Raw genomic sequence first — 13,702 nt, forward strand, 5'->3', positions numbered from 1 at the left:
GCGTACCAGACAACTGATATTAAATATCTACATTTTTTTAACATACATAATATATACAAAGCACCCTGACCGATACAAACAATCATAATCATAAATACAAACGATTGCACCGTGCGAGGAATCGAATGCACGACCATCGGAAATAAAACGGTGTGTCAAACCGCTAGAACGAGGCCGTCAAAATTTATCTATCTATCTATAATAAATAAATGAAAAGGGCAAAAGTAACTAACTCAGTATAAGGCTACAGAGTGACTGCAGAGAAAATATTCTGTCCGTTAAGAAATGTGTTTTTACTTAACATTTTTCAGATGTATTTATAATTGGAAGCACTGATATTAATCTATGTATTGATCAATATTATTACAATAGTCCTGTACCTGTATTTGGTTCCTGTTGAAACGAAGAAGAATAAGAAGACAATAGTTCCTGACAATCTCCTACAATTCGAGCTCCCTGCCAGCGACATCGCTAATAAATATGTACGTTATTTAGAAGGGCAATGATCTCATGAACTTCCCATGTGTTTAGTTACTATTTATAGTTATCCCCTTACTTATAAATAAATAATTATTTATTGAAATTATAAAAAAAATTGTGTTTCATAATTTTAATACATGACAATATAAATTTAATATATAATATTTAAGTTACAAATAACAAATGATATATCTATATATTTTTTTTAATTTTGACATTTTTACTTTTTATGTATGTATGACAATAAATGTCATAAAGTGTGACATTTAATGTCATATCACTTATCTATTTATAAGTAAGGGGTTATATTTTATAAAGAAGTAATTTCCGCGATTGCATTAGAGAGTTTAAGTAAGTCGATAGCTGAAAAAATTTACGATAGATTCAACGAATAAAATGTGAAATATGATAAGGGGCCATCCACAAGTAACGATACACGTTACCCCAGCTCTTCTATAAAATTGAGAGAGGGGAAGGAAGTAAATATCGTTATATTTTATAATATATCCAAATATCTAGTAAATGTATACAATATTTGTATTAAAACACGATATTTCAAAACCAAAATATTTTCATAATACGACCCGTTCTTTTTACCCATGGCTTCGCTCGCATAACTTCATTAGAGGCTGCTAGATGGCGCTGAAGTTTCAAAATGTTAATATTATATTTGTTTTGTTTTTTATAAAAAATATTTTATTAAACAAAAAGTATCCAATGTTCATTCTAATGTCTAACTTGTGTACAAAATTTCACGATGATCGGTTCAGTATGTTTTTACGTGAAAGAGTAACAAACATCTCTACTTTGATATTTATAACATTAGTAAGGATCCAAGAACTGGAGGGGTCAAAAATCATTAAATTCGTGTACCACAATTTACGGATGACCCCTAAAAATATTAAGAAGATATCATACATGTTACATTACAGAGAAACATATGGAGTTACACTTACAACTTGCGATTGCCTTACAGTTTCACGATAACCACTGGCCCGCGCACTATCTATGTGCTGCGGCGCGGGGGACAGGGAAGAAAGAGGCGGTCCACTGACACTCCTACCTACATACCCGAGGGGAAGGAGATTGTTAGTAATGTGGACTAAAACCCCATTGCTAGCAATATACCAAGTCAGGTTGACCTCCATGCGGTTCCCCTTGGAAACCATCATGATAAATTCATGGTGAATTTGTGTGGGGTAACTAACCTGATCTCGTGGTTAGCTTAGTTAGCCCACGTGACAAATTGGTGAACACGAGCTCACTTATCATCCTACACTGGTGCCCCGCCAGCGTAAACCGGTAGCGCAGACGGGTGCACCATTCCATTATCATACATAAAAAAAAACCTACGTAGGGTATGTAGGTTGGCCCGCCTCGCCGCACACATCCAGGGTACGGTGCAGCGGTTACAGTCAAGCTATAATCGCAATATTCGCTCTACGACAGCTATACAACCTGCGACCCAAGTCTATAACAACAATTACATTATCATAGTACAAGTAATAAAATTAATAACGAATAAGTATAACATCGTGTCGAATCTGGTGTGGAACTGTGTACAGCGACCAAATGTAACAAAACGCACCTTTAGCCCAATCACCGTTAGGCCACGCCTATATCTTTACTACAAAAAAAACTGCCTTTACACAAAACGTTATTTTACACATTTTTTAGTTTATCGCGGGGCAGCCAGCGCGCTTAATCGTAAATGTTTTTTTAATCTATTTTTGAGGCTCGTTCCCGCGTTTTGTTATGTATTTCATGTTCTTTGACTTTCTTTTAAAATTTAATTTCATATTCACATATTTTATTCGATAATGCCGAATAATATCCTCAAGAACTCCACAGACTATAAAATTAAATTTTAAAATAAAGTGTAAAAACACGATAAATATTGGATATATTTTTCATGTTTTTACACTTTATTTTAAAGTTTAATTTTATAGTATGTGGACATACTATATTATACGAAAACATCTTTAATCTTTATAAATTATCAATAACTCTATAATTACATATTTGTGGAGCAAATACATAATTATAGAGTGAGATCCGCCACTTTGCTATGATATTTAATTATTTTAAAAAGGTGCTATTACACGCCCGATTGAAGACGCGTGAATGTGCAATTTACGTGCTCATTCATTCGCACGTGAAATAGCGTACGTATAAAGGCAGCTTTTAACCAAAATCATTTTCCGGCCGTTTCGTTACCTCTGGACGCTACAGTCACGTTTTATAGCCCAACTAAATTATTAATTCATGCCAACAACGAAAATAAAAAAAAATAACAGTGTCTGTTTTTAATGTAAAAAAGACTATGTCCTTAAAAATTCAATACACAAGGTCTATATAATTATCTATATATAACATATATCAGAAAAGTCATCAGTTTCAAATAATACCAGCCAACGATAGCTCGCGAGCAAAACTATGAGTGAAGAAATCTCTACAAAGTATATATGTCCGTAACGCCTTGTATTTACAAGTAATTTAGAGAAAGTCTGAAAAACAAAGTTAAAAATTAATAATAACATTTGCTTCGTTTTTTTTTTAAGTTTTATGCTAATCAATAAATTTTACTCAAGAATTAATAATTAATAATCTAGATTTAAAGCAAGATTTCAACAAAAAATAAAATATTGACAATAATAAACTTCGAATTGCAATCAAAAGTCATCAACACATCTATTACAAAATTATGAACAAAACTGAAGGATTTTTCGGTCACGAAAAAACGTGAAAAAGGTCGGGTGAAAAAGGTAGACAATATATCGTGTTGAGAGAAAGAGAAAGGATGGTAACGGCGGAAGGAGGTCAACGGCAGTTCGTTAGAATTTCACTTCTACTATGGGTTCCAACACAATACTTTTTTATGTTATCTATAGTAGTTTATCCCATAGATGCAAGGCGACGGACAATAAATACTGTAGAGATGAAGATATGAAGGAATCTAGACTGGGCATGGTTACATATCCTGATATACCATATTAACAAATCATACTCGCATCTCATATTGAAGTATAAATATATCAATATTTAACATTGGGCAGTATTTCAGTTATAAAATAAATATTACTGTTGTACTGAATTGTATTCTTTTTAATGCGAGGTTTATTCTTCATGGAAAGTCACCTTAAAAAAATATGACGCGTCACTTACCTTGAAGTTATATTCTTATAACAATCACCAAACCCGGTATTATCCGAATAAAAAAAAAAAAACTACAAAATTTGTAGAAATAAAAGGTTATTTTTTAATAGCAACGAGGTAGATTGATAGCGTAAAAAAGTGTGTGTATATATACAAATGAGATAAGATGATGTGAGAACTTTTTACAAGTTAATTTTTTATGTAAACATTAGGATAAAGTGTGATAAAGAAACTCAGGATATATTGCGAGTAATATTCTATAGAAATAATTAAATTATAAAAAAAAAAATAGGTCAATATACCATTAGGTATATTTATAAATTTTCGAATTATTCCAAATTCAAGTTTTCGTGGGAATATCGAATGAAAATACGTATGATATTTGGAAGACTGTCAAAATAGAAAACGGACGAATCAAAATGGCTTCAATTAATCGCTCAGTACGATTCTCCATTCATTTATAGAAACATTTACATTGGAATAAAACTTATAAAATTGCAGTGACATATGTAGAAACGTGGCAAAGGAACTATCACCTTATCTTATGGCCGTCTAGTGAGATATTTCGGAAAGTTAAGAGTTAGCGTTACACTTATGAAATTTTGAGTATATTTTGTTAATACGACTTCATCCAGTCTGTCGCCGGCACAACTCAACACGTCACGAACCATTCGGTGTCCGACTGCGGCCGTACGGCGCGGCTCCACCGCCGCCAGCACCACACCGAACCGACCGAACCGAAGCGTAGTCGGAAACGATCGACGAACCGTTCACTTTTAATATTAACATTTGGCATGGATACGTTCCCGTATCGCGTTCGGGGCGCGCGTCGCTCGGGCCCCGGGCGGCGGTAGCGTTCGTTCAGGATCGGCCGCTACACTTAAGCTAAATGGCAGTCGACTACGTACAACTAGGATCGTCCCCTACGTGCCGTCGGCGGCGCCGGCGTGCAGCTTCTCGCTGCGCAGGAAGTCGATCTGCGTGTAGGTGCGGGGCGCGGGCGCGGCCGGGCCCACGCGCGGCTCCAGGTCCAGCGCGGCGTAGTTGAGGGCGGGCCCCGCGGGCCCCGCGGGCCCCGGGGGCCCCGGCGAGGCGGGCGCGGGCGAGGCGGGCGGCGACTCGCGCACCACGAACCGCGCCGGCGGCCCGCCCCCCGCGCCCGCCACCACCAGCGGCGTCGTGCTGCGAGTGCTTGCCTCCGCTGGAAACATTCCTTGGAGGTTTACGGGAGTCGGAGGTGAAATGTATCAAGTGACATTCTTAAGAGAATCTTAGGTAACGAGTACTAATTTTATTGAAATAACGTTTACGATATAGCACAGATTAAAAACATCCTTTTAGTGTACCCACTTTAAATCCTTCTTTATTACCGTAGAAAATAAGAAGTCGAGAAATTAAAACTTCTCCTTTTTAAGTCCTTAGAAATTCCAGTACGTATATGACTTTAAAAATGTATAAGGGCAACGTCGACTAATATCAAAAGGATCAATTAATAGTTTCAAAAATAGCGGCGGTAAACTTACGATGTAGGTTAAGCAGCGGGTGCGGGCGCCTGTCGGCGGGGTTGATGGGCAGGGCGGGGTCCGCGGGCCCGGGCCGGCCCGCGCGCAGCACCACGTACTGCGGGGACTGCGACACGGGCGCGGGCGGCGGCGGGTGCGGGGCGTGCGGGGCGTGCGGGGGGTGCGGGGCGGCCGCGGGGGGCACCGCCACCGGCGCGGACTCGGGGCTGCGCCGCCCGCACTCCTCCGACAGCTCGCGGACGGTCGACAGCTGCGGCTGACTCCATTCTTCTGTGACCAGACAACGTATACCATTATCTCCACACTAAATCACTAATTTATAGTATGGTTATATGACTATACACCGTAAAGACATCCCTCGCGACAACGTCGCCCGAGATTCGTTCTTATTGATCCCCACAATCCCATAAAGGCGTCTAACCTGGCTTCCGACTCTACCACGCTAACACAAAAACACATGACACCGTCCTCGCCGGCGAAAACAATGACCTCAACCAGACTAACCAACGCCACCGAGCGGGCTACCACGCGCGTTCGGGCATTCAATAACAGTGCCCCCAGTCGGCCCTCCATCCAGTACGGGAATATTAAACAGGGATCAAAATTACGACGGCCTGAGTCAAGGTTCCAACCACTAACAGTATCCTCAGATTAAAGTCGTATTCGTCAGGGCAAGCGTTAGCTCTCAGCCACTCCATAAGTTCATGGATGATGTTAAGCAATTGAATAGTTTGAAAAAAAAAAGCTGGATCGGAGTGCCCAAGTGCCATTAACTTCAATTCAACACAACCCTTGCTTCATTCACAATCATAACCGGTATCAAGGATGTACGCCGATTCCGGGGACTATAATCCTGCATCAAGTCTTCGGCCGGCCATATTATAATAAGAACACTAACCTCTAGGAGAATCTTCAAACATATCAGCCGCATCCAGGTCCGGTATTGATATTGGTAAATCAGGCGAGAGCGGAAACAACATCTGCGATCCCAACGGCGTTCCGGGCTCGCGCTCCCGCTCCCTCTCGCGTTCTCTTTCTCTTTCCCGCTCGCGCTCCCGCCTCCGCCGCGCCTCCTCGGGGGGCGACACGCTCAAGGGGACCGAGGGTATCCGCGCGGCGATGGTGATGGGCCGCGTGGGCGCCCTGGTGTAGTTCATCTCGACGTAGCCGTCGGGCGTGGCCGCGGGGGACAGGGTCCCGGCGGGGGTGAGTGTGAGGGGTGTGAGGGGCGTGAGGGGCGTGAGGGGCGACAGGGGCAGCGTGGGCGGCGAGCGCGGGGCGTCCCCGGGCCGCATCTCCACGTAGCCGGTGTTGCGCGGCGACATGTTCACGTACTCGTCGGCCGCGCCGCGCCCGCGCACCTCGTTGAATCCGATCATCGACGGCGGTGTTCGGGCCACTACCACCTATACCAAAATGTTTTCTAATGTTAGAATACGAGGTTTTTTTGTAATATAAACTAGCAGTGCTCGTGTGAAATTTCTAGTCTATGTGTTATTCTGATGTATAAACTATATTATTATAAAGTTTCATTAAGGGGGTCTTCCTATGTGACGGCCTGTTTTTTAGGGATATTTTAGGATTTTTTTTCTACGACCAGTAAATATTTAGAGCTTCAAGTTTTTTATCATTTATTAACACATATTTGGACAGTATAAATATAAAATTTCAGCTAAAAATATTCAGTCAAACTAGAGTTACAGCGCCTCGAAAAAAAGAGCTCCCACTTCCTCCACGATTCCGGCTGATCGGCTTATCTGAAAAAAAAAAAAAAACGGCGTTTTAATTTGTAGGCTTAAAAGCACGGAATGACCTATAATCAAATGAATATAAAAAAAATTGGATTTTTGATAGACATTTGAAATAAAAGTTGCAAATTAGGCGTTTTTTTTTTTTGTTTTTTGCTATAAAAAAATCGAAGTTTTGAAAATTTTCGATTGATAATAGTTCATTCCATACGTTTACATATATTGAGTGTGCCTTGTAAATTTCAAGTAATTCGGTCCAGCCGTTTCTGAGATACAATGGAGGAAAGTTTGAAAAACACAGTTTTGAGAAAAACGCGTTTAAAGTTTCAAGTCCGTTAAAAACTATTAAAATATCAACTTACTCTCAATCGGCGATGCCTGGTCCATAGAGTATTCCTTCCTCTTCCTCGTGAAACTCTTTTAAAGCAGATTGTTCAGCTCTTGAGTCAATCCTGGCTTGTTTAACGACATCACTTACGCGCCGCTCAGAGCGTAAGATTCGCTTTTCATCCCGTTTCTCAACATACGCTTGGGCTTCACGACCAACAGGGCATCCCATAATCGACATAACTTTTAAAATACCTTGAAAACCTTCATTAAAGATAATAACTGCTAAGTAGCTAGCAATTTCAACAACTTTGGGACCAGAATGAAGATGTTTAGGAGCGAAAGTCCAAATCAAAGAATTCAAAGATTCGTTATTGTTTTGTGTCTCTGCTCCTAAACAACGAATTAATAATTCGTCTTTCGATAAATCTTCGAAAACCGGTTTGATAGCTTCTTGGACTTGCGGAATTAGAGGTGGTTTATCGTGATGAAATTGGTCCAGTTCATTATTAGCTTCAGCCTTACGCCATTTACACCAACTGTCTTCGCCTTCTGGACAAAATTGATGCTGAGGGTTTTCATCAGAAGAACATTTGTGATAGTACGTTGCCCAAACTTCCTTTCTCATATCTTCAAGCGAATCTGGATGGCGTCGAATTGCTAATCCGTAGAATTTTGTAATTTCTTGGATAACTTTATCAGTAAGTTTACCTGCTCCTTTTCCTCCTATTCCTTTATTGGTTTTATCCTTTTTAAGTCTGTAGAAACGTGTCTAAACTTGTATAAACAAATATATTAATAAAAGGGAGGCCAGGTATAAAGCCGACGGTACACAATAGGCCCGGTCTCTAACTGCCAACTCACCGCTCCGAACCGCTCTTTCTTTTACCTGCTGTATCTTTAAAACGACTTCGAATTTTCTAAAATCGCTTTACTACCGTATTCTAGACATGTTAAGGGAGCAATTTATGAAAAAAAAAATCGATTTTTTCAACCCATCACATAGGAAGACCCCCTTAAAATCCATTTCGTAGTTTTTGCCTGAAAGAGTAACAAACATCCATCCATACTCACTTCCGCGTTTACAATATTAGTAAGAATTAAAATTGGTTCATTAGCTGATTGCTCTAAGGAAATAGCTGTTGGTCCTTCGTTGATTACTGAATCACATTGATTCACCATCCAGCAAAAATATTTCCAAACCGATACGATATTGAAACCTTCGGGAAAAAAGCTTTTCCTCCTTAAAGGCCTGCAACGCACTTGCAAATCGCTGAAGTTCCGGATGTTCAAGAGTAGCGGAATACCATCAGATAAGTCACAAGTTCATTTGTGCCTTATTATATATAAAAAAATACACAATCAGTCCGTCAACAGGACAAAAAAACTAACTAAATAACATTGGTCCTTCGAGCCGGATATTGTGCCTGTATCACAGTGATGTACCTTGGCGGAGGGCGAGTTGGCGGAGAAGTCGAGCTCCATGAGGTCTTCGGCGGAGGCCCGCGGCAGCAGCGGCGCGGAGGAGGGCTGGTGGCGCGTGGCGGCGGGCGGGGGCCGCGCGCGCGCGCCCACGCTGTACGCGCGGTGCCGCGCCGCCCCGCCCCCGCCGCCGCCGCCGCCCCCACCCCCGCCCCCGCCCATACCCGGCGGACGCGACCCCACGCTGTACGCACGCGGCGGTCGCTCCTCCGCTATGATGTGCGACGTAGCCGGCTCTAGCTGGTACTCGCTGCGAAGTTCCCAATAATCATTTTTTATAGAACTGATTTCAATGCAGAGTACACGCGTAACACGTGCGTACTTCAGACGTTCATAGAAATGCCCGAAGCACGTGCCGACTCTTAATTATAATATAAACCAACCGAAAACACATCCAAAATGATACCGTATGAAAACTACGGACTGCAATATCGTAATAAACATCAAAGAGTCATCTAAACTTCACGTCTGATGAATGAACTCGGGGCCCATAATCTGTGAGGCTAAGTTGTGTATCAATCGACAGGCCACCGCTTAACTTTACTTAATCAGTTGACACAATACAAGCATAGAGAAACGTCGATTCATTTCATTTCATTCAAAAAGCAGCCTTAATAAACAAGAGTGAAATTGATTTACCTAAACCGGGGGTCCGTGGAGGGCGTGCCGCTGCAGACGGAGCCGCTGGAGGCGGACACGAGGCCGGCGGGGGGCTCGTGCGGCGCCATGGGCAGGTACCCGGCCGCGCGCGCCTCCTCCTCCACGCCCAGCGACGACGTGCGCGAGTGCTGCGCCGCCAGCACCAGGCCCCCTCCGCGACCCACCGCACTGTTCACACGAACGTTCACGGTAACCAAATCTATACACGACACGTCACGCGCAACAGGAGCGCGCGGTTTTTAAATGCAAACATATGTATTAATAATTATTTACTGAGATTTAAATAACCTAATCTTTATCACACAAGCAAAAAAGACAACAGAAATTACCTAAAAATGCAATAGGGCAAGTGAGAAAGAACATATTTGATTCTAAACGATTATAAGTATCACGCCCACATTATAGGTTCAAAAAGAAACGTTACAGATAAAAACAAATCTTTAAAGAGCTATTCTTTTGCACAGTTGATGCAACTAAATCACAGTAACAATTATTTTCTTGCAAATTGCAATCAATCAATGTAAATAATCATTCTATACAAAAATGTCCATACCTGATAATGTCTTTGGATATGTCACAGCAGTCCGGCTCCTCTGGTATTCGCGGCGTACGGCACCAGTCCACCAGAGCATCGGTCTCATCACGCGACACATCCAGACCTGCTTTCGGGAGAGATTCCGATGAATTCTCGCCATTAATACTATACACTTAGAAACTAAAATTGCTTAATCTACGTGGAAGACTTTAATCTACATCCCTTGAATTTATTTCCTGACACATATGTTCAATTTTACGTCTGATCGATTTGAAGTCTAATCGAAGGGATGACGTATTATTAATGTAATAAGCTTTAGTTAATGCTATAAAAGGTGAAACAGCATCGAATATGATGACATTCAATCGATTAATTTTAAATTAAAGATATCGTAAAATACCAGCCTATTGACTTAACGGTATCCTAAGATTATAAGTATTAAGCCAAAAACTATTATTGTAAATCATAATGCAAATTAATGAGCTATGGCTCATGTTAACTTGCATATAGTAATAATATATTTATTTTCTCCACAAAAACATCTATATAAAACCATATATTTTTGAGGGTTAAACAGTTAAAAATCATTACCTACCGGCTACTTAAATAACTACGTCACGGCAAGGTAAGAATTTCGCACTATATGAATACGACTCATTTTTAAATGGCATATACTTTATTCACACTCAGAAACCAATTTGAAATTGGAAAATAAAATAAAAAAGAATATAAAATAAAAAATAACGATAACTATTTATTTACATTAACAATTACAATAATAATTAGTTTTAGAAACGTTACAGAAGAAAACGAAGTCTATTAAGGTACTTTGGAGAACTTTTATAATCCCAAGAATATATAGAGTGAAATTTGATACAGCTACTTAAATTAGTGATAATACGATGTTGTCGGTTGAGACGAAGTAACAGATGAGAGTGAAGTAACTAAATGTACATTATAATATCGATCTTATATAGTAAATAAACAATAGTAAGATGTTAGGTGGGGTGACACGGTTTGCGCAGTGCTTAGCTTAGTAATACAATATTTATATTTGTCAGGACAGTAGGCTTTAATTAATTGCAAGTATTACATTGAAGTATCTAGGTAACTAAGTATATATACATTTAGCTACACCTCTCGGTGTACAGCAAACTATTAGGATCCAAAATTCTAAATTTGCTTCGAGCCGAGAAATTTGATTTCAATATGGGATCACGAAAGGCGACGTGTCGATCAACATGGTATTGAAATCTAAATTGTTTCTTTTTAGGTGCTACAATCACATTTCTTCGTCGTGTGAAAAGGTCATCAAAGTTTTTGTGATAGAATCCGAGATTCGTCAGCATCTTCAAACAAATTATCATCATCTGCTTCTTCCTTATCCCATTTATTCGGCGTAATATGTTTTTCTCTTCCATTCATTCCTGTTCGCAGTTATCTCGTTATTTTTACAATTTTTGTTTTGTGGATTATTTGTTTAAACACAATACTATTTTTACATGCCATTGCTATGGTTAAACGTAGTCTTATTCTAAAATTGTCATGTTTTGTACTGTTTATTGAGCAAATAAAGAAATTATTAAAGCTTTATGTTATGTATTGATAGAATTATCCGACTGCATTCAAATTGGATTAGGTTACGCATTGTCTAATTTAGACTGGTAGTTCCTAGCCCGATTCATCACGTTTAATATCTCTACCTTCGCATAATGTTTCTGGTCCTCGTTTAACTTTTTTAGCATTGGTATTAACATCATACTGAAATGTCTGTCTTCATCCATTTCATCATTATCATTTAGTATGGTTTCTTTATGTGTTCTGTTTGAAGAAACATATAAGTCATGACTTTTGACATTGGTTCCTAAATTTCCGTGTCTTCTATTTACATTATCAACACATGGTTTTAAATTTACGTATGCATTAATTTCTGCCTCACGACAGAATGATTCTCCTTTAACATTACTTGGCATAGACAAAGCACGTGTATTAAAACTTCTAGTTCTAACTTCATTTCTTGAATATACGTTGCTTCTCTCTTCCCGTCGTATAGAAGCTAATAGGTGTAGCAAAGAATCGGAGGACATGTACATTCTATTATTTTTAAACGTGTTTACTCCAAAACATTCCTTGATAGATGTCCAATGTGTCTTGAAATTTCCTGAAAATAACATTCATATGCTATATTCAATTGTAGTATATACACTAAATATATATATAAATAATATATTTACTATATATTTGAATAATTATAAGAATCTGCTATAGACCTACATGAATAAAGATGTTTTGATTTGAATAGCTAAGAAAATTTATATTATATAAAATTTTCAAATAGAGTTGTGTGTTTTACATATATAGTGTGCCCATTATTGTATAATATGTATGTAAAATATATTATATAAAGGATTGTAATCCTTAATTAACAAGAATTTAAAGTTCTAAGTTATCTGCACGAAAACTTTGCCACTACCTGATAGGCAGAGGTAAATATTTCTTGTTCAAAAAAAAAAGTAGTGCATGGACCTTCAGTCTATGGAAATAAGGGCGTAACTATATAAAAAATCAAACTTCATAATTATATTTTAAATATCTTTAACGTTTGTTTACACATTGTATATATAATTATTGTGATTACATATTTTACGATCTCTCAATATTTCAGTTAAATTTCCTGATCGGAACCCATATCAAGTTATAACTTAATGTATAAAATAATTATATATCAGTAATATATATATAACAGAATACTCTACACATATATAAATAAATATCTCATATTCTGAACCAAATTATTATTATCAATTCACATATACAAAAACAGACTTACCATCGTATTCATACTATACAATCTCTCCATCACACCGCACCGTACAATTACTTGTTGTATTGTAACATACAGTTATTTTTTTTTTAATACCTGTAACGTCTATTCAGTCATCTAATTGCCATGTTACAGTACTGGTAAGGACTAACCTAACGTACTGGGAGAAGGGGATTGTTAGTAATGTGGACTAAACCTCATTGCTAGCATGTACCTTGTCAGGTTGACCTCCACGTGGTTCCCCCTGGAAACCAACGTGATAAATACCTGTTGAATTTACCACGGAGGGCTAACTGACCTGACCTGCTCATCTTATCATCCTCCACTGGTGCCCCGCCAGCGTAAACCGTTAGCGCAGGCGGGTGCATCATTCCATTATCATCCATAAAAAAAAACCTAACGTACTTCCTTACATTTTAATATATAACATATCTGAGTGGAAACTCTTGTGATGTTTTGCCATAAAAACTATATTTATTATAAACATATTTCAATCATATTTTGTACATGTATATAGCATATTTCATTTGCATTCAGTTTTATGACTTTTTAAAAATCCTTACCGTTATAAAAGCTCACGTCACAATATAAACTTACTACAAAAATAAAGAATTTTATTAAAAAAAATACTAGTTTTGTCTATACGTTGGTAGTCAATTATTTTAAAACCTTTGTCGTTTGTAGCAACATCAAAGTGAAAGAAGTTGCTTCTTTCTTCCTTCAAAAGTAACGAAATTTAATTAAAATAATGATTACTAGTTTGTCTATACGTTGATAGTCAATCAAGACCATTTTATTAGTACAGATTAAACCTTACCTTCTACGAGATCATTGTGCCTCGGCGTCTGCCGCTCCGCTTCGAATGAGATACACGCTCTCGAGGGCATACTGTCGCATCGGTTCCGCGGCGCGCCCGCATCTGCGAACAAACAGTTGCGCTACAAACTGCCTACCGATTCTGTCACAC

At 38.9% G+C, this 13,702-nt stretch overlaps 1 protein-coding gene across 1 annotated transcript in view; it reads right to left on the bottom strand.

Annotated features, from left to right (window-relative positions):
- Nucleotides 1-4,559: 4,559 nt before the first annotated feature.
- Nucleotides 4,560-13,702, bottom strand: part of LOC131848802 (insulin receptor substrate 2) — a 44,111-nt gene continuing 34,968 nt past the window's right edge. The window contains exons 7-13 of the mRNA XM_059198737.1: nt 13,553-13,654; nt 9,930-10,035; nt 9,356-9,544; nt 8,681-8,966; nt 6,058-6,565; nt 5,160-5,429; nt 4,560-4,837 (exon numbers count right to left, since the gene is read on the bottom strand). Of these exons, the coding sequence (XP_059054720.1) occupies nt 4,560-4,837; nt 5,160-5,429; nt 6,058-6,565; nt 8,681-8,966; nt 9,356-9,544; nt 9,930-10,035; nt 13,553-13,654 (1,739 nt within the window). The remainder of the gene's footprint in view (nt 4,838-5,159; nt 5,430-6,057; nt 6,566-8,680; nt 8,967-9,355; nt 9,545-9,929; nt 10,036-13,552; nt 13,655-13,702) is intronic.

This window comes from Achroia grisella, unplaced genomic scaffold (assembly GCF_030625045.1).
Source record: "Achroia grisella isolate CSIRO2021 unplaced genomic scaffold, CSIRO_AGI_Agris_v1 utg592, whole genome shotgun sequence".
Lineage (NCBI taxonomy): Eukaryota > Metazoa > Arthropoda > Insecta > Lepidoptera > Pyralidae > Achroia > Achroia grisella.